Raw genomic sequence first — 18892 nt, forward strand, 5'->3', positions numbered from 1 at the left:
GCCAAAGGCAGGCGCTAAACTGCTGAGCCACCCAGGGATCCCCACCTGTGCCTTTTCTTCCGGGCTCACAGACCTCCATTCAGGCCTCCTCAAGGGGCCTTGTGGGCCAGGATTTGGGGCAGTGGGACGAACCTAGACAGACCTGGTTCCAACTGTAACTTCTGCCACCGTGGCCTCGGGCAAGCTCCTTAGATCTAGGCCTCAGTTTACTCGCATGAAAATAGGAGTAAGTGAGGATGGAACATGGTGACATATGTCTGGTGCCTGGCACTGTCCAGATGTGCTGCCTTACCCCTCACAGATGGACGCCCCTTTAGGAAATCCCCCTTAATTATGAAGTTCCAGATCTGGGCGGCCACCCGGGAAGGAAGCACATTCATTAGGAAACCCAGGCATACAGCCCGGCCATGCCAAGCAGCTTTCTGAGCCAGCTCCCGAGGACCACGGCCTCGCTGAGAGTGCATCTCCCGCGCCTTCCTGGTGACAGGTTCCATCTGCCAGCCCCTGAGGAGTCGCTGATTGGGGAGGGCCTGCTCAGGGACCTGCCATCCCTGATGATGGGCTCTCCCTCAAGCCTTTCACCCCAGGCTTGTAATCTCAGCTTTAAGGAGGATTCTAGTCCCTTTCTCCCACCCCACCACAACTAATCCGTTTGCCAGGGCCCCGTTCCAAGAGAAAGCTAATTAAAGAATTTTTGCTCTTGGCTCAGCCTGGACTTTGAAGATTCCCCTTGGTCTTCCTGAGTATCTGAAAACAGGTGGAGAAGAGGGGTGTCAGAAAGGGCATCGGATAAGTCCCCAGTAGTCTCCGTAATAGGCTTAATCCCCCCAAAGCCAGCAGGCATCAAATAGTCCTTCACCCCCTACTGCAGAGAAGGGTCTCGGAGGAGGAGGACTGGGGGCCCTTGGTGACCTCGTGAGCCCCAGACTGCAGAGGGCTCGCTGTCCTAGCTTCCCGTGAATGCCAGGCTGTGTATTCCCCAAAGTTTTGGGGGGCCAGGAGAGGGGAAAGGCAGGACATGAACCCTTCGCTGCATGTGTTCCAGGGCAGTGAAGGGCACAGGTCCCAACCCAAGGCTGTGGCAGCAGCTTTCACGTAACTCAGTAGCACAGGCTCCCTCCTTCCTGCCCCTTCCCTCTGGTGCCCTGCCTGCCCATGTCTTTCCTCTCAAGAGCTTGTTTGCCTCTCAGAGATTTTAATCAACGAACCACAAATATTTATTCAATACTTACCAGTAGAACGAGAGCTCCACAAAGCAGGGACCTTTGGGGTCCCACTCACTGCAGTGTCCTCCATTTGGGCAGGGCCTGGCGCATAGTAGGTGCTCAATAAACACTTGATCGTGGGGTTGGCCCTCAGGTCCTGAGACAGAGGTAGTTTCTGCTCTCACAGAGCTTATACCATTGCTGCCTTTGCAAGATGCCTGCGGGGTCTTTAGGGGATCACTGGGCTCCCCAAATGGGGTATGGGATCTTAGAGCCTGTCTCCCTGTCACTCTGAGCTTTGGCCAGGCCTGATATAACCCTGGGGAGAGTTGGGGCTGTCTGCTACCACCCTGGCTGGCTTCTGCTCCCCCATTTCCCTCTGCAGGGCCGGGGGGCAGGGAGCATTTAGACCCTCAATTCCCTATGTAGGGACCTCGGGGGGCACTTGCTTGCATCACAGAAAAATAAAATGACAAAAACCTGCCAGTGAATTCTGGGTGGCAGTAAATTACTTAACACCTGAAACAGGTTGAAATGTGGCCACTGTGGCTTTTAATAAGCCCATCTCTGATGCAGCCGCTTCCGCGAGGAGCCGACCAGGTCTCTTCTTGGAGGCATAATTTCATCGCGGTCCAGGTTTGGCAGCAGTGCAAATAAGATTTCACTTCCCCTGTAAATCTCTGAGGGGGAGCGCCAGGATTTCATTTGTGCTGTCAGTTAGTGGCTTGAGAGAGCCTATTTACTCTGGCGTGGGAGGAGAGGGTCCTTCGGAGGTGCCAGGTGCCAGGTGATGTGGTGGGCCCGTGGGGAGGCAGGTGCTGAAGCGGGCCTGGGGCATGGTGGTGAGGAGGGAAAGGCAGCCAGCGTCAGGGCCGGCCTGGGAGCATACTTTGTTTTGGACGCCCAGAAATAGGTGAGCAAGCTGCACCCAGATCTACTGATGGAGTGTTTTGGGGTTGACTGGGTGTCCTCTGCTCCATCTGTGGAACCTCCTAAGGGTACTAAGAACTGGCCAAAGAGCTTAGGTGTGAGGGGTGCAGTTTGGGGCTTGAATTCCTTCCTGGGTTTGATTGCTTCTCTTTCAGGATGCTTGGTGAGGCCAGGGACACCCTGACCCCCACTGCCCGAGAAGTGGCGGCACAGGAAGAGGGAAGTTTCTGGAGCCTGGTGGTGGCCAGGTAAAGGCAGGGTCCAGGTCCAGGGGTCGTGGCTACTCTTTCTTTGTCCCATTTGAACTAGAACTTTTAGTCCTGGATCTGGCCAAACAGGTGGAGTTGGATGTATAAAGCCAGGGCCCTGGGGTTATCCCTTGGCCATAGGGCAGCCATTTGGGGTCTTACCCCCTACCTGCCTGTAACCCCAGTGTCTGTGAATCCTGAGATGTCTTTGGGGAGAAGAGGTCCAGAAGCTGTTTGGCTGCAGGGCAAGGCAGGTGCTGAAGCAGATGGGGCAGGGGGGTCAGTCCCCATCTCCCAGTGTCCATTTGGAGATATGGTAAGAGACAGGGGCTCCTCAGGGTCAGTGGGTCCCCTCTACCACCCAGAACTCATGCTAGCTTTGCTTGCTGTCCTGGGAGGACAGGGCTCACTGCCTCTCAGACCACTTACTCCTCGTCAGAAAGGGTTAGTTATGTCTGGAAGATCTTTTTTCTATAGACCTGAAGTACAGATCCTGGAGCCTCCCCGACAGGTCCTGATGGGTCCCTCCTATGACCCAACCTCATCTGGGTTTCCAGCCCCTGAGGGCATTTATTAAAGCCTGAGGTGCCCCAGCCCCTTATCCTGTCCTCTTGAAGCTGAAAGCTTGGATCAGCTAGACATTGCCCCTAGCAGGTTTCAAAGAGCAGCTGCAGACTTTGGCTGTCTGTGGTTCGAGGGGTCTGTGGAACAGGCCCCCCCAGCCCCATTTGGATGCTTCTCCTCTGTGTTGCTGAGATACCTGAGCCTCCTTGCCAGAAATGCCAGCGAGCTCAGTGCTGGTGGGCCAGGGATGCTGAGTAAACCCCGGGGGCAGGCATGCCAGTGTTGGGGGGCCTGCACTCCCTGGACAAGCGGAGGGGATCCCAGCATTCTGTACCCTCCAAGGAGGCTCCAGCACACATTAGCAGGGTCAATGCTGCCATGATTGTGAAAGTAAGAGCAGTGAGCTCTTATCATGCACACATTTTACAGAGGGTAACACTGAAGCACAGGAGTAAGAGGCGTAGCCCACTTCTGAGGGACTCCAAGGCCCTCTCTGAGGAGCCCTCCAAAACAGCAATGACATTAATCCAGTTGTTCCCAAGTGCATGTGACTATGAACCCTCCCCGGGCAGAAAGTTCAGTAGCTCTAGGGGCCGAGGAACAGTTTCTCCTGCCCCAGCTTGAAGAGAACCCCATGGGTGCACTGGTTTTGGAGCTACCACTGTGTATGGAGTACGATGAGCTAGGGACAGGCCCATCTGTGCCTCATCCTCTGCTCCCCACTCCCCCTGCCCTCCTCGTGGAAAGAGGGGTACAGGGGAGAAGTAAAACTGTCAGATTACTGGGACGCTGGGGCTGCCAAGGGCTGCCCCTCCTGGGACTCAGCATCGATCAGTTGATCAGTTGGCAGATTGACTTACTGGTGTTTATTGACTCACCCTTCACTTCACGTTTACGGGTGCCTCCTGTGTACCAGGCAAGTGCCCTCTGGGGACTGGAAGGGGTGCCAGCCAGGGGCCCCCAGTGAGGAAGGCATGGAAACTGGTCACCTGTGCAGTGTGGGGCCCAGGGTGGAGCCAGAGGGGACAGCCTTTCCAGACACAGTCCCCCAGTGGAGCCTTCCAGGCAGGGCCTTCATGGGCACCCTGAGCCCAGAGATCACAAGGCCCAGACTGGGAGCCTGAGTCAGGGCAGGCCTGCCTGGGGAATTACTGGTGCTCAGTGTGGCCAGAGGCTGGGCTAGCGGACAGCTACTGTGCTTACGGAGGAGGCTGAGCCTTTGCAGACGGAGGTCCAGAATTGGATTTATCTTCCTGTTCCCTGCTTCGGGCCTTCTCTCTTGCTCTCCCTCCTCATCTGAGGAAACATCGTCAGTGGAAACATGGCTCCACAGAGACCCTCCCCACCGGTGGGCTGGGGCTGGGCCCCCATCTCCTCTTCCTCCATGAGGCAAGAAGGATGCCCCATCTCAGCCCTAGCACCCAGCAGGCCCTTTGTATGTATTTACCGACTGCCTGGCTGACTGTGCTCTCAGATTGCTTGGCAGCCCTGGAGAATGGGTCTCATGTAGGAAAGGGTTGAGTGGCCTCCTGAGCATTCACTGTGTGCTGGCGCCTAGGCAGGGGTTGGGGAACAGACTTGGCCCTTTCCAGAGGCCGCATCAGGTGCTGCTCTTTGGCGTGTTCTCTCTTGTCTGGCTCCTACCAAGGTGAGAGGTGAGGACTAGGAGTTGAGGAGGAAGAGGGGCCTGTGTCACTTCGGCAGAGCCACCCGCCACCAAGGCATGTCGAGAAATAACTGCTTCCTTGGAATATGAGGAAAAACTCATTAACCCATATCCAGACACGCATTCGGATTTAAGGCAGAAGTAATGAGTTATTTTATGTTAAATTTAGCAGAAACTGCCATTGTTCTCATGGAAAATCATCATTTTTTCCTTTCCCCTCAATGGTATGAGATACCACATAAGGCTTAGGGAGCTGTGAATGTTAGGGTGCCTCTAGGGGACAAGGGGTGTCCGGGTGGGTGGGGAAGGACCCAGGCCAAGTGTTCAGCAGGTGGAGGAATGGCACGTGTCCCCAGCACCCATACAGTTCCAGCCCTACCTACCTAGGTGTGCACGTGATTGCCAGAGCTCTCAGGGGACAACCTGCAGCTCCCATGAATACCAGCTATGTGGAGACCGGAACCAGCAGTCCACCTTCCCAGGGCCTATGGGGTGGGGTCAGAGGTCCCCCTAACGGCTGCGGATTCATTATTTTGATCCTCGATGGTGCTCCAGGGAACTTAGCCCAGAGTGTCTATCCCGCCTGGCAGCCACTCCGTGCTGGTGGGCCCCAACAGCAGAGCTGACCTCGGAGAGAGGGGGTGGGGGCTGGGGGAGGGGTACAGGCAGTGGAGACCACATGTGCTGCAGACACCTGGCCCCTGGCACACCAGACCCCAAGCCGAGTCAGTAGCCAAGATGACTGTAAAAGTTAAATCTTTCTATTTATTTCAAGAAAGGACAAGGAAAGTGGACTTGGACATTTTATATGAAAACAGACAAACAGAAAAAAAGGACCAAATAGTTAATCACATTCATCTCAACATTGAAGTTTCAAGGCACCTACAAGGAGGCCAAAGGGCGGTTCGCAGTGCACTTTGGTTTGTGTTGTCGTCGTGGTGGGTGTTTGTGTGTCTTGGTTTTCTGAAAACCCCTGTCTGGTGGTGAGGTGGGGAGTGAGGCAGGCAGGCCCGGGTTTCAGATGGCAGCAGGCAGCAGTGGGAGTCGTCCCATCACTCAGACCCCCGAGAGATTGCTTTACCTTTCAGAGAAAAAGGAAAAAAAGACAAGGAACTGGCGGCCGAGTGGCCTCACAGGGCTGATTCAGCAGGCGAGGAAGGCCAGGGCTCAGGGGAAGCCCAGGGTACCAGGAAGACAGAGGGGCCTTGGTCATGGGGCCGGCCTCCCCTCCCCATCCCCTAGCTATTGTTTGGCTGGGAACCCTGCCTTCTGCAGCAGAGGGACCCCCACTTCATTCTCCAGGGTCCGCCAAGGATCTCTCCTGGGCTGCCTCCTCCTTAGACTGCTGGAAATAGATCCCACTGAGTGAAGCCTGAGTGGCTCCAGAAATCTTTACAATACCAAATGAGATACAAACAACCTTTTAACATCCCAAGAGGGAATTGCTGTCCGTGGCTCTTAAAAAAAAATGTTCACTCTGCAGTGCTTATGCGTGGGGTTTCTTTACTTTTTTCCTTTACCTCCCTGTTCACACCTGCCTGGTGACATTCATAATTAGCAGGTGTCCACTCCTGTAGCTGAACCAGGCCCCCGAGCCATCTCTCTGGCTCACCTGCATTCGCAACCCCACAGCCTCCCCCAACCTGCCATCTCTCTCCCTGTCAGATGACAAACCTCCAATGCTGGGCTATTTGGCTTCCTCCCCACCACTCTCAGCATCTCTTTATGAGCTGGAAGGCACCAGGGCCCTCCATCCAAAGAATCCCCCCATGCTGCAGCCTGGTGGGTGGCCCTGGACACCAGGGTGGGTTTCTCAGCTGGGTTGAGTAAAACAAAAACAAACAACAAAAAAAAAACCCTAAGGCCAGTTTCAGAGGTTTGTGCCTTCCTCCTGGGTATCCAGAACCTTTCGAAAACTGGACCAGCCATGCTCTGAACATGTGCCCTGCATGGGGCAGGTGACAGGTGCCCCAGATGGTCTGGCTCAAGGGAGGTGAGCATGTGGCAGCCCCATGTCTGCTTCTGCTTTGATTGTCAGGTTCCAGTTGCATTGGTTTTCTGTCTTGAGGAGAAAGCCTGGTTAGTTCTTCCAGGTGAGTGGCTCTGGGAGCAAGGATTTTGGATGGGAGTGTCAGACAAGTTGAGACACCCAGTTCTCTGCCCTTCTCGTTACCCGCGTGAGGCTCAGCTCGGAGAGAGGAAACTGAGTCACCCAAGCTTGCTGTTAGATCTTGCCCAATGGCTGGATTTGCCCCTCAGGCTCACAGCTGGTGATCAGTGGGTCCAAAGGACAGCAGAGTGAGAGGCTTCTGGGAGGAAAAGCCACTGAGAGGAGCCCCTCTCTGGGCTGGCTGCTGGCGAGGCAGGTGCAGGATAGGAGGAAGGCCATTGCCAACATATCTGCCTAGGCTCTTTGCACGAGCCCAAGGGGGCAGACAGCAAATGAGGAGGACAAGAAGTGAAGGGAGACTCAGAAAAGAGAAGCTAGAACTCCTCTGTGTGACCCAGCACAGAGGAGCACAGGGACCTGGCATCTTGCCAGGGTGGCTGCTCACCCTGATGGCCATAAAAGAGATTTAGGGGTGGTGACAGCAAGGACCTTCCCACAAGGACTCTCCGAAACTCCGGCTTTTGGGTTTTCAGGTGGAGATGGGGGCAGTGTGGGAAAGACAGGGGTCAGGGCACTGTGGTGGCCACAGGGGCCTTAGGGGCTAGCTTTGCTAGGAAGTGGGGGCCCGGTCAGCCCTCCACAGGCAGCTGTGTGCCCTCATCATGCCCACACTGCTCTCCTAGCACAAGCTGGACATTTTTAGGAGAGACATGGGAGGGGGCAGTGACAGTGGTCTCCAGCAGGGAGACTGAAGGTCTGGCCTGCGCACAGTGTCTTCAGGGGTGGTGACGTGAAGAAAGGGCTGGCCTTGCCCCACAGATTCGGGCTCTCGGGGCACACCTGCACACCCACTTGGTGGTGAGAAGCTGGCCTGACCCCAGTGACAATAGAACTTCCGAATCTAGAGAAACAATATATTTAAAATGCAGAGTGAGGGGAGGTGGGAGGGGACTCAAGAGCCAAGGGGATCTTTTTCTGAGTGTTTTTAAAGAAGCAAGTGTGGGTATTTCAGGCAAGTACTTGGACCATTTCAAAAGAAATGGTAAATGCTTGAAAACAGAGTGAAAAATGCCCCAGGCAGCCGTCAACCTGGCTGGGAAGGATGGATAGAGCCAGCAGCAGCGCTGAGTGTGGAGTGCGGCAGGGCATGGGGGCGGGTAGCCGGGGGCACGCAGCAGGTGGGGGGGGGAGCCTGGGACCAGTACAGTGGGTGGTGGACCCTCTGACCAGACTCTAGGATGGAATGAGCGTGTCTGTGCTTCCCCTCCCGCTGCCTCTTGGACACCGAGGATGGGCATTTTGCAGCATCTCTGGTGGCACAAGCTGTGTGTGCCTGCACTGACCCAGGATTTTCAGGGGATACTGGTCATTCTGAGCAGCGCAGTAAACATCTCTTGATATGCTCCTTACAGGGTCCTGGGGGATGATACAGTAAGGGTAGGAACCAGGATCTTTTAGTCAAAGAACCAGGCCTTGGCTAAGGGTGGAAAAGATCTGCCATATCCCCATCAAGTACTTGAATGCTCCTGGTGACAGAGAGCTCACTGTCTGATTCCTTTGCTGGCTGAGTTTCTCTTCCCTGACCTTCAGTTTTCCCTTTCCAGTTGGTCCTGCTCTCCTTCACTGGCCATAGGGAATGAATCACAGACCTACCCCGGGACAGAAAGGAAGCAGAAAAGCACATCTAGAGTCTTACTAAGTGACTAGATCAGCTACTTCACCTTGCTCTTCACCCCTAAAGGGAGACAGAATCTGGAGGGGGGGTGGGGGAGTCCCTGCTGGGGGCTGGGACAGCTCCTGAATGACCTGTGTGGGCCCTGGAACCCTCCCTGTCCCCAAGGTCTGAGCACAAGGCACGTGATTGAGGCAGGACTGCCTTCCCTGAGAACAGTGCTTGAGTCCAGGCTCCGTCCAGCCCAGCCTGTTTCTGAGTGCTCTGGCCTGTGCGGTGTCAGCCTCGCAGACCCCCGGCTCCTCCTGGGGGCTGTGCAGGGGCAGCCTTCGAGCCAGGCTGGAAAATCCCTGCTTTGCACACTGCCACTGGGGGCAGGTTTGTAAAATGCAAAAAATCCCCCTTTCCTTTCACCTCCAAGGAGTTTAATCTCTTCTAATCAATTTAGCAGACTCGCTTGGTTGTAAACGGTAATGATTTGCATTTTTGAGCCTTTTTATGCCTCTTTAAGAAAAAAGATGCCTCCTCTGTCTGCCTTCTGGAAGGCCTGTGCAGGGCTGTGAATTGCTTGTTAGCACTCACCCTGGCACTGATCCAGCGCCAGGCCTCCGCCCATCACCTGCAACTGATCTGAGCTCAGGGAGGGGACGTGAGCATGCAGGTCCCCCACAGCTGACGCTGGCTGTGCTCCTTCCTGGCCCTGAAAGCAAGGTCCTGTCCTTGGGGATGCAGGCCACTGGGCACCCCAGGACCCCTCTTCCAGCAAACACCCCAGCTCTCTCCTGGTTGTCTCCCCAGCCCCGTTGCTCCCTGTCTGCCGCATCCAATTTTCCTTGTTGTATTTTTCATAAGCTTGAGGCTCAGAAGCCCCGTCCTCCTCCCTGGTGTGTTCTGCAAGAAGCAGATTTCTGGAGTAGAGAGGGCTGGCGTTGGGACTTGAGCTGCCACTGGCGGGCTGGGGGAGGTGCCCTCTCCTCCTGCCTCGGCTCCAAGAAAGTGAAGGAGGGAGGCTCAGGTGCATCCTGGGCATGCTGCCCGGTGCTTCTCCAGGCCCCGTCAGCCACCTCAGACCCCACAGGGATCCTCACCTGGCCTGTCCCTCCCAACCTGGGCCTCCATCACCTGCTGTGGATCAGCGAGCACCTTCCAGAATCAGTGGAAGGGAGGAGCCCTTACTTGGTCTTTGGAGCTTCCAGCTTTTCTGGCTTCTCTGAAGCCAGACTCCTGCTTCAGCCCAGCCTCCACTTTGCAGAAGGGGTAACAGAGGCTGTGGATTTACAAAACATGCTTTCCCTCTGCCTCTCTGGAAACCCTTCCTGATCCCTCCTCAAGTGCTGCTCCTGGTGGGCCTCCCTGGACCCCTAAGGGAAGGAGGAGGAGGGAAGGAGATGAGGCCCAAGGCAGCCATGGGCTCTGGGCTCTAGTTGGGGAAGCCTGGCCTCTCCACCAGCCCCAGCCAGGCCGTCTTCCTAGCCGGGGTCCCTCCCCTGCCAGTGTCACTTGGAGCCAGAAAGGGCCAGTGTCCCCGCTCCTGCCCCCAGACCTGGCACCCCACTCTGGGTGGGAAGGCCCTCAAGTCAGCCATGTGACCACTATGTTCCTGTGGAGGCGGCCCAGGAAGCTGGAGCCAATTTACAGAAGATGGAGCCTTCCTCGGGGAGGCCTCAGGAAAAGGGAAGGCGAAAGAGGAAGAAAAGAAGCTTTTGATGCACATCATGTCTGCGGAATTGAGTATGACTAATTAATAGATTTTATTCTTAGTAATCTCTTAAGCATTCCATACATTGGGCCCCACGCCTGAGCTGAGCTTACAAGAGGCCTCATTCGCAAAATGCAAATGACTCACCTGGCCCTGCTGCCTCCCCTCCTGCCTTGCCTTTTCTCCCCCTTCTCTCTCTCTCTCTCTTTTAGGGGAAATTTAAAGCAAAATTGCCATGTAATAGAAAAGAGATTCTAATCACCACATCTAATTACGAAGGGTAAACCACTTAACCAAAGAAGTGTCATGGGCTCTTTTTTTTTTTTCTTTTAAACTTAAAACCTGCTATAAATGCCACAAAATACACTCATCAACACGGAGGCCAACAAGGTTGTTCTGGCTAGTTAGAGGCTGCCGGGGTCAGGTCGGCTGCCCGGAGAAGGGAGATGCTAGACAGAAGTGGTGGCCTGGGTGCCGGGCTTGTCTTCCAGGGCCCTGTCCTCACTTTGTCCATCAGGAGCTGGGGGAGGCTGGGCACCCTGCTGCATCTCTATTCTTGTGTTATGAGGACACTCAGAGGACTTGGACCAGGAGAGGACAGGGCTGCAGAGGAGACCCTGGCTTCAGGTCCCCTCCTTGGCTTGGGGAGCTGTGAGGTGACGACAGATGTTCGGGAGCTTGTGCTCAGAAAGGACTCCAGGGGGGGATGTCTGATGCTGAGGGCAGGAAAGGCAAGAGCAGACCCACTATCCTCAGCTCTCACAGGGCAGGAGGATGCCTGCAGAGAGCCCACCCACCGTGAGCTCCTGCCTGAGCCCCCCAGGGGAGCAGGAGACCCCTATGTCCTCAGGCCCAGGTGGGCCTGGCCTGCCCTGTGCTGCGGGGATCACGGAGGCCTGAGGCCTTTCTACCCTTCACTGACTCCAGGGCCACCTGATGTTCCCCAGATGCCTTCCTGACCTCTAAGGGGATGATTTGACCCCCTCCTGGTGTCAGGAGAAGAAAGGAGGACAGATTAAGATCAGGGGGCACCAAGCTTGTAGGCAGTGGGAACTTGGGGGCTGTGGTGACGGGGACACCAGCAGAAGGCATGGGTGGTGCTGTGAGAGAGGAGACCTCGGGCTTCTTTCCCTCCCCCCTCTTCCTGAGCCACTGCCCCACATCCTCTCACATCCTCTGCTCCTCTCCAAGCTGCCCTAGCGGCTTGTATCAGGGGTGCCTGAGGCCAAAGTGAGGCAACCTCCACAGAGACGTAAAATTAAGGCTTGGCAAAATCTCTCTCCTGATCTCATTGAACGAGAAAATGATTCAAGTGGGCCAAGTTGGGGGAAGGTTTAGTTTGGAGCGAAGTGTGTCCATGCCTCGCGCCTCCACCGAAGGCTTGGGGGAGCCAGGTTCCCGTTGGAGGATGGGGGGTGCCTCTTCTCCACCCTACTTGCACAGTCCTGTGGCTATTCCTTTCGACCCCGCCATTCCCTGAAGGGGCCATCACATCTTTTCATGCCTGTCCTGGCAGCCCTGTGACCTCTGGCCAGCATATGCTTCCAGACTTCGGCTTTTGGCAAAGCTTTTGAGGCCTTTGAAACCACCACCAGAAGCCAGCTGCCTTCTTGACCTCCCCTGCCCTCGGGCCAGTGTCTCTGACATGCTCTTCCCTGGTGCCACACTGGTGGCACGTTGATGGGTGGTGGCCCAAGCTCCCCGAGGGCCAGGGATGCAGGAGACCACGGAACCCCAGGCACCACTCCTCCCTTCCTTCCAGCTTTGCTGTCATCCTTTCATTATTGTTTTAATCTCATGGCCCACCACACCACACTGCCAGCTGATAAATGATGGCCACACGGGTTCCAGGGGGAGGAAATAAAACCAGGATTCTCCTGAGGGCACTGGTCAGTACCCTTTTGGAGCTGGCATCTCTGGAGGTCTGGTCTTCCCTCTCCAGAGCAGAGTGCCAGGGGCGGGTGCGGCCGAGTGCTCTGCGTTTGGGGGGCTGCTGCTGTCTCCCAGGGCTCTTCTGAGAATTTTCATGTCTTTTTCTGGGCTTTGTTTAAGCAGCCATGGAAACCATTAGGTCTAATCAGCTGATTTAAAAAAAAAAAGTCCCTGTGCCAATTACCTGTCCCGGGAGGAAGCATACAGCACAGAGGAAACAGAAAGTCACTGCTGAGGTGACTGCATCTGTGTGTTGGGAGTTGGAGGGTGGCGGGGAGAGACACAAGGACATCGGCAGTCAAAGAAAGCTTTTCTCTGTATCAGAAAGGATTCTGGCCCAGCTCTGGCCAACCTGAGATAGGGTTGAGCTGAGAGCACCCCCTTCCCGGGGTCTCCCTGGCCACCCGACTGGGACAGAGACACCTGTGCCTTTACAAACAGCATTGTCCCCCATCCCAAACCCTCCCCCAACACGCTTTGACTACTTACTCAGTGATTTCTAGGAGAAAGCAACATTTTCATGACTCTATTGTCTCAGGAAATTGTATGAACTGACCCAAGAAGTAGAAAGGACCGTATATGTGGCTCTATCTACCCATCTGTATTGAGAGACACGACATAGAGATCAACAGGGAGGTAGATGCACCTCCGAGTGGCTGGGAAACCGCAGCTCCCCTGGGGCTTCCACCGAGTGCTGAGTGCGGTGCATGGAACTGACGAGGGTTTTGGTATAGGAAAAAGAAAGTTTGCTTTTTTAATTGACTACACCATTGTTCAAAGAATGCAATGAAAGGCGTGCTCTTTCTGCAAATCTGTAAGGGAAATGCTATGGAAAGAACGGGGAAGAGGTTTCAGGACACTATCTCCATAGCAAAAGATCTTTTTCTTCCCTTTCTCCTTTGTGAGGAGCCTGAAAACCTTCCATCATGTCGTTGTCGGTGGTTGTCGCCAGCGAGAAGCTGGCAGCGAGCGAGAGCTGCGTGGGGGCTTCGAGTGGTGGCTGTTCTCTCTGACGGCTCTTTTGTGACGGCCCTAAACAGAGCATGAGGCGTACACAGATGCTGTACAGGTAGTATCTTTCCAGTTCAGGGAAAAAAAAAAAAACTGATCCAACCCTTCCTGCCATATTATTTTTAGTTCTTCCCTCCCCAACTGGCATAATTTGGTATAAATTATGTCTTCAGCAACGTCAAATCCCCCTCCTACCTTCTATTCTTAAAAAAAAAATTTTTTTTTTCACTGTCGTGTTCTATAAAATCATCAACCCTTCCCAAACTTTGCTTTCTGCTGAGAAAGTCATCATGGAATTTCTCTTCCTTGCTCTATGGGATGGCAGCGGGCTGGGCAAAGCCACGGCGTCGCCACGCTGGGAGGAGGCGGCGGGAGCTGGGGCAGAGGTGGCCCTCGTGGCTGGCATCATGTGTAGGTGTAGTCTATGTCAGGGATGCCCCCATCCCGGTAGCCCCGCGTGGTGCCGTAGCCGATGGTGTGTGTGCCCTTACAGAGGCTGCTGCCATTGGAGGGGAAGATGGTATGGACCACGTACTCCTCTTTGACGCGGTAAGGGTTGATGGGCAGCATCTGCAGCCCGGGGCCCCGGATTTCCAGGATGGAATTATCCTTCTTGGTTCCTGACTCCATATAGTCATCCTTTTTCCGGCTGCCCCGATTGTAGGCCCGATCTCGGGTCAGCAGCTCGCCGGCCCGGTGCACGTACCAGCAGATGGCCCCCAGGACCAGGAAGAGGAATACGAGGGCCACAGCACCACCAATGATGCCTGCCAGGGGCAGGCCCGCCATGGCATCCGCATTCTGCTCCTGGTTAAGGGTAGTAGTGGGGCCGTGGCTGTCTGCCGTCTCCGCCTTGGCACACACGGGCGTCTCGTCGGCCACGTAGGCGTTGCCGGTCTCCATGGTGACCATGCAGATGATGTAGGTGGACTTGGGCTCTAGCGCTGTCAACAGGTACTCTGTCTTATCCCCCTGCACCAGTGTCTCCGTGATGGAGCCCACAGCAGGGCTGTGGCCCAGGCGGAGCCAGCTGAGCCGGAAGGAGGAGGCGGGCAGTGTGGCCTTCCATGTGATGCGGATGGAGTCTGCCGTCAGCGGCTTCACGTGGATGGCCAGGGTCTTGGCGCCCTCGCCTGTGGCCATGGGGTAGTCGAGGCTGGAGTCAGGGAGGTGTAGCCCCGGCCTCTTGGCCTTGAGGGTGAAGAGCGAGCCCTGGGGTGTGGTGGCAGAGGCATGGTTGCTGGCCGTGGTCTTGGCAGCCGCGTTGGCTGCGCCCCCCTGGGAGCCCGTCTCGAAGCACTCATCCATCTCACTGGTGATGTCCCTGATGGCCATGCCGCGGACCTTCTCGGGGCCCTGGCACATGAGGCCGCGCACATTGACCACGGCCGCCCGCGCCTGCACCCAGTCCCGCAGCCACATGAGGTTACAGCCGCAGAACCAGGGGTTGTTCCTCAGTAGCAGCTGCGCCAGGTTCTCCAGGTCATCGAACAGGCCGCGGGGCAACGTGGTGAGGTTGTTGTTGGACAGGTCCAGGCGTTCCAGCTCGCGCATCTTGGCTAGCGTGTTGTAGGGGATGTGGCTAATGGCGTTGTCCTGCAGGTACAGCTTCTGCAGGTGGGCGCTGGGCAGGTTCAGGGGTGGGGCGGCCAGTGAGTTGCGCACCAGTGACAGCTCGGTGAGGTTTTGCAGGCGGCTGAATGTGTCGTCGGCAATGCGCTGGTTGGCTAGCAGGTTGCCATCGAGCACCAGGCGCCGGAGGCTGTTGAGGCCCTTGAAGGCGTGAAGCGGGATGGTGGAGATGCGGTTGTCATCCAGCCGCAGCTCCTCCAGCGTGCGGGGCAGTCCCGAGGGGATGCTGCTCAGGTGGTTCCGGCTCAGGAAGAGCAGTTTGAGCTGCTTGCTGTCGGCAAAGGCATCCTCTTCGATGCTGACGGTGGACACAGAGTTGTCATCCAGATGCAGCTTCTCTAGCAGTGGGATGCGGGCCAGTGAGTCCCTGGCAATTGTGCGCACGTTGTTGTCCTGTAGGTGCAGCTCCCGCAGGGAGCGGGGCAGGTTGACTGGGAACTCGTCCAGGTCATTCTCGTACAGGTAGATGACCTGCACATTGACCTTGGTCTTGAGGTCCTGGGGGATGCCAGCATTGTTGATCTGGTTGTTCTGCAGGTAGAGGGTGGTGGCGTCGTCGGGGATGTCAGCAGGGATGGAGGTAAGTCCCCGGTCGTTGCAGTAGATGAAGCCATTGTCACAGCGGCACACTGAGGGGCAGGTGGTGCTGTCGATGACCTCCGTCAGGAAGGCGATGAGCCCGTAGCAGAGGAAAAGCCAGTCCCGCAGGTCCATGGTGGCCGTGGTCATCATGACAGTGGCTGTGACAGTGGCAATGGGTGTGGTAGTGGCGGTGGTGGCTGGGTGTGCCACCACCATGGTGGATGGCTGGGGGGAGCCGGGCCCCGCCTGATCTGGAGTCTCAACACCTGCAAGGAGCATAAGACACGTAGGGTGAGAGAGCAAGTCTCGGCGCCCACCCGCCTGCCGCCAAGGGGTCGCTGCAGGGCAGAGGCCAAGCCTTGGGGTGCACACCCCGCAGCCCTTTCTGTGCCAGGCTTACATTGCAGGCGATCCTTGGGCTGAGGTCAGCCTCTAACGACATCTGGCTAATGCGAAATCTCATCAGGAGCAAAGATGTCTGTGAATTAGGCGGCTGCAGTTTCGGCTCCCGGATGGTGATTTCAAGCCTCGGGTGAGGTTAATTTAGTGAGAGCCACGCCGTGGTTTCTGTTTCTTCTTTTTGAGACTTCACACTAAGCCAGTCTTTATGGCTAATGCTAAAAAGTGGCTGGTCAATGTTGATGGGATGGATTTAAGGCGTGTTTTATGGATTCAAAGCCACCATTTCTCACTGGAACAGAAACTCGCATCCCTATCTGGCTTGTACCCAGGGTCTGAGGGAGAAGCTCGTTTCTGTGAGAGGCCCGTGAGTTCAAAAGAAGGGGGGTGGGGGTGGGGGTGTCAGTAGAACCTGCAAAAAAGAAGCCTGGCATTGCCACTGGTGAGCAGTGGAGAGCGAGGAGCTTCATTGTCTGGTGTTAAAACATGTCCCGTTTGTCACTCATGCATTTTACAGACAGAAGAATGAGGTGTCAACGGGATCACTTTCTTGTGTATTTACAGAAAACTCTTTTTATCTGAGGTGCCCTCCCTAGCTCTGCATTCTGTGTCGTGTGGGAAATTAATCCACACTTGCCCCCTTCCCCAATCGTGAAGCTTTCAGCTATTTTGAAAAAGAAAATTATCTGTATTCTTGCATTTAAAGAAATGATGCAAATAAAAGGAGGGAGGGGTCCATGCCAAGGGAATTGGCTGCAAGGTGTCGTTTCGGTTTTTGGAAATGGAAAAATTGCTGCATAGATTTTTCTCATATTATTTTGCTGTTCATAATGGTAAAAAAAAACAATCAAAGAGAAATGATCTTTCAACCTCAGTTGAGAAGGTGTCTTTGTGCAACCAGCAAAGGTCTGCCATGTAACTCTAGGTTCATGAAGGCTTTTCAACGGTGGGACACAACCATTGCCTCCCTTAGCCTGAGCTGGCCCACCTGGGGAACTGAACACCTACCTCCATTTCTCATCCAACGTCAAACCTCTCCCTTGTCTGTCTCTATTGCAGAACTGCTCCTCTCCACCTAGCAAACTGTTCTTCATCCTTCAGGACCATGCTCACATGTCCCCTCCTCTGCCAGGTCTTCCTAGATAGTGGAGATAGAGCCTCTCTATCTCCATCCATCCATCGGTCCACCCATCCACTACTTGTCCATCCATGCAGCTATCCATCTTAGCCATTCAGCAGATCTTTGTGGAACACCCCTCATGAGCCAGCCTGGGTTCTAGCCCCTTGGGATCCCATTCTGGCAGGACAGTAGCTCGCACTATGATAAAGACTGCTCCTAGGGCTTTATGAGCATTTATGTCATTTAACCCTTCCAGCAAACCTGACGTCAATGCTCCTCTTCCCACTTAACAGATGAGAAAACTGAGGCTCAGAGGCATTAATGCACTCAAGACCACTTGAGGAGTGGTGGGGAGGAGCCCAGGCCAGAACCTTGGCCACTAGGCTCGGGGCGCCACATCTCATGCCCTTCTCTGTGGGGTGTTGGTTGCACTGGTGGGTAGTTAGTGTTTTAATGTCCCTGATGAAATTTTAGGTAATCAAGATGGGCTTATGTAGGCCCGGTGTGGCTTGGCATCAGCAACCACCCGAGGTGCTGAGCAAGGCAGGAATGCCTCCAGGCACTGCCCCCTACATACTCATGCCCCATTTGCATTTATTGCGGCCTCTGGACAGCCAGCCCCAAGGCCTCCTGGAGTAAGCTCAGGCTTTGCCCATGGTTAACACACTAGCTGCGCTCAGGGCCTGTCAGGCAGGAAGCTTCATCCATGAGGTGGGCAGAGGACAGCTGGCTAGAAGCAAGTGAGGGCAAATGGGAAGGGTGCATGGGGTCTGTGCACAGAGCCAGAGGGGACAAGGCCTCGTGGAAAGCCGAGAGAGAGGGGGCCTGATGAGACCTTGCCCAAAACTCTGGGCTCCTGAAGCCAGCTTAGGCACCCTTTTCTGAGCATCTGCTGGCTGGAGGGGCTGAGGACACTGCCTGCTTATTTCTGGCTGCTCCCTTAACTCATCTCCTGGCCCAGGCTCTGGATCCTGAGCCCACTCACAGCTCTGCCCCGTGGGACTTGGAGAGGATCTTTGCTTCCTGCACTTGAGCTTGCTCTCGGGGGATTTAGCTGTCAGCTTTGTTTCCCTGACCTGGTGGCCCTGGCCCACTCCTGTCCTCTCATCTGCCTCCAGAGCCCTGTTGCACGCTGGTCTGCCCTCCTTCCTCTGTGTTAGCGAGAGTCATCCTATAAAATCTGGCTGGAACATGGGCATCCCAGGCTGCCTGGCCTTTATCCGACCACTGATCCCCTCATCTCTTTTTACATTTAGGACTGAGAAGGGCACTGGCCCAAACTACGCAAGAGGACAGGCTCAAAATGGGGCTGCTGCATAGACCTGGACATGCCGGCCTTCAGAGGACAGGTTAAACCCAGGCACACGGGGGACCAGCCAGCCGGGTCTCACCCAGCCCCCTTCACAGAGGCATGTTTGTACTTGTGTGGGCTTATCGTGTACACATGAAGGTTATGGAGCCTGGCTATCCCGTCTCAAGATGCTCAGGAGCAAAGAGGTGGGGCTGGGGCAGGTGCTGGGGACAGGAAGGCTCAGGTCTGCTCAAAGGCCACCTTGCCTCTGTCTCAGAGGTCCAGTCTGAATTCCTCCAGCAAGGGCCCCAGCATCTGGTCAGAGGACACACGCCTTCTCCGACCTGTCAATTGCTGAGACCTGGCACATGGGGTACGTGTGGCGCCTGGGCTTGGCCGTGTGGGGGCAGTGTCCTGAGCATGGCTCAGACTTGTTAAGGCCAAAGCCAAGGCCAGCCACCACATTCTCTGGCACACACATTAGTTCCAGGTGCCCGCTCAGCTCATGGCCGCAGCCCTCAGCCTCCAGAAGCCCTGGCATCATAATAGAGTCTAAATTGCACCTTTCAGAGATGCCTGATGGATAACCAAGAAGCAGGTGGGAAACAGGGACCCAAGGCCTTTCCCTTCCCCTGTCTGCAGGCCTCATCCATCTTGGCTGAAGCTCCCCTCCACCGCCCCTTCCCCAAGGCTGCAGAGCAGGGCACAGCTTGGGGGGTGGGTGGGGAGGAAGAGAGCATACCTTCTGGAAGAACCTTTAATTGCCCGGGGGCCAGGTGGCCTTTTTATTCCTTTGTTGTGTGTTTGATGGTTTATGTGGCCATTACATTA

At 55.4% G+C, this 18892-nt stretch overlaps 2 protein-coding genes across 7 annotated transcripts in view; one reads left to right on the forward strand and one right to left on the reverse strand.

Moving 5' to 3' along the window:
* Positions 1-18892, forward strand: part of MACROD1 (mono-ADP ribosylhydrolase 1) — a 150880-nt gene that overhangs the window by 30467 nt on the left and 101521 nt on the right.
* The window catches only part of FLRT1 (fibronectin leucine rich transmembrane protein 1), an 86062-nt gene continuing 72470 nt past the window's right edge, over positions 5301-18892 (reverse strand). For all 6 annotated transcript variants that reach the window (XM_055312374.1, XM_055312398.1, XM_055312356.1 and 3 more), the window contains one exon: positions 5301-15517. In XM_055312374.1, coding sequence (XP_055168349.1) covers positions 13443-15467 — 2025 coding nt within the window. In that variant the 5' untranslated portion in view covers positions 15468-15517 and the 3' untranslated portion in view covers positions 5301-13442. The remainder of the gene's footprint in view (positions 15518-18892) is intronic.

This window comes from Nyctereutes procyonoides, unplaced genomic scaffold, assembly GCF_905146905.1.
Source record: "Nyctereutes procyonoides isolate TBG_1078 unplaced genomic scaffold, NYPRO_anot_genome, whole genome shotgun sequence".
Taxonomy (NCBI): Eukaryota; Metazoa; Chordata; class Mammalia; order Carnivora; family Canidae; genus Nyctereutes; species Nyctereutes procyonoides.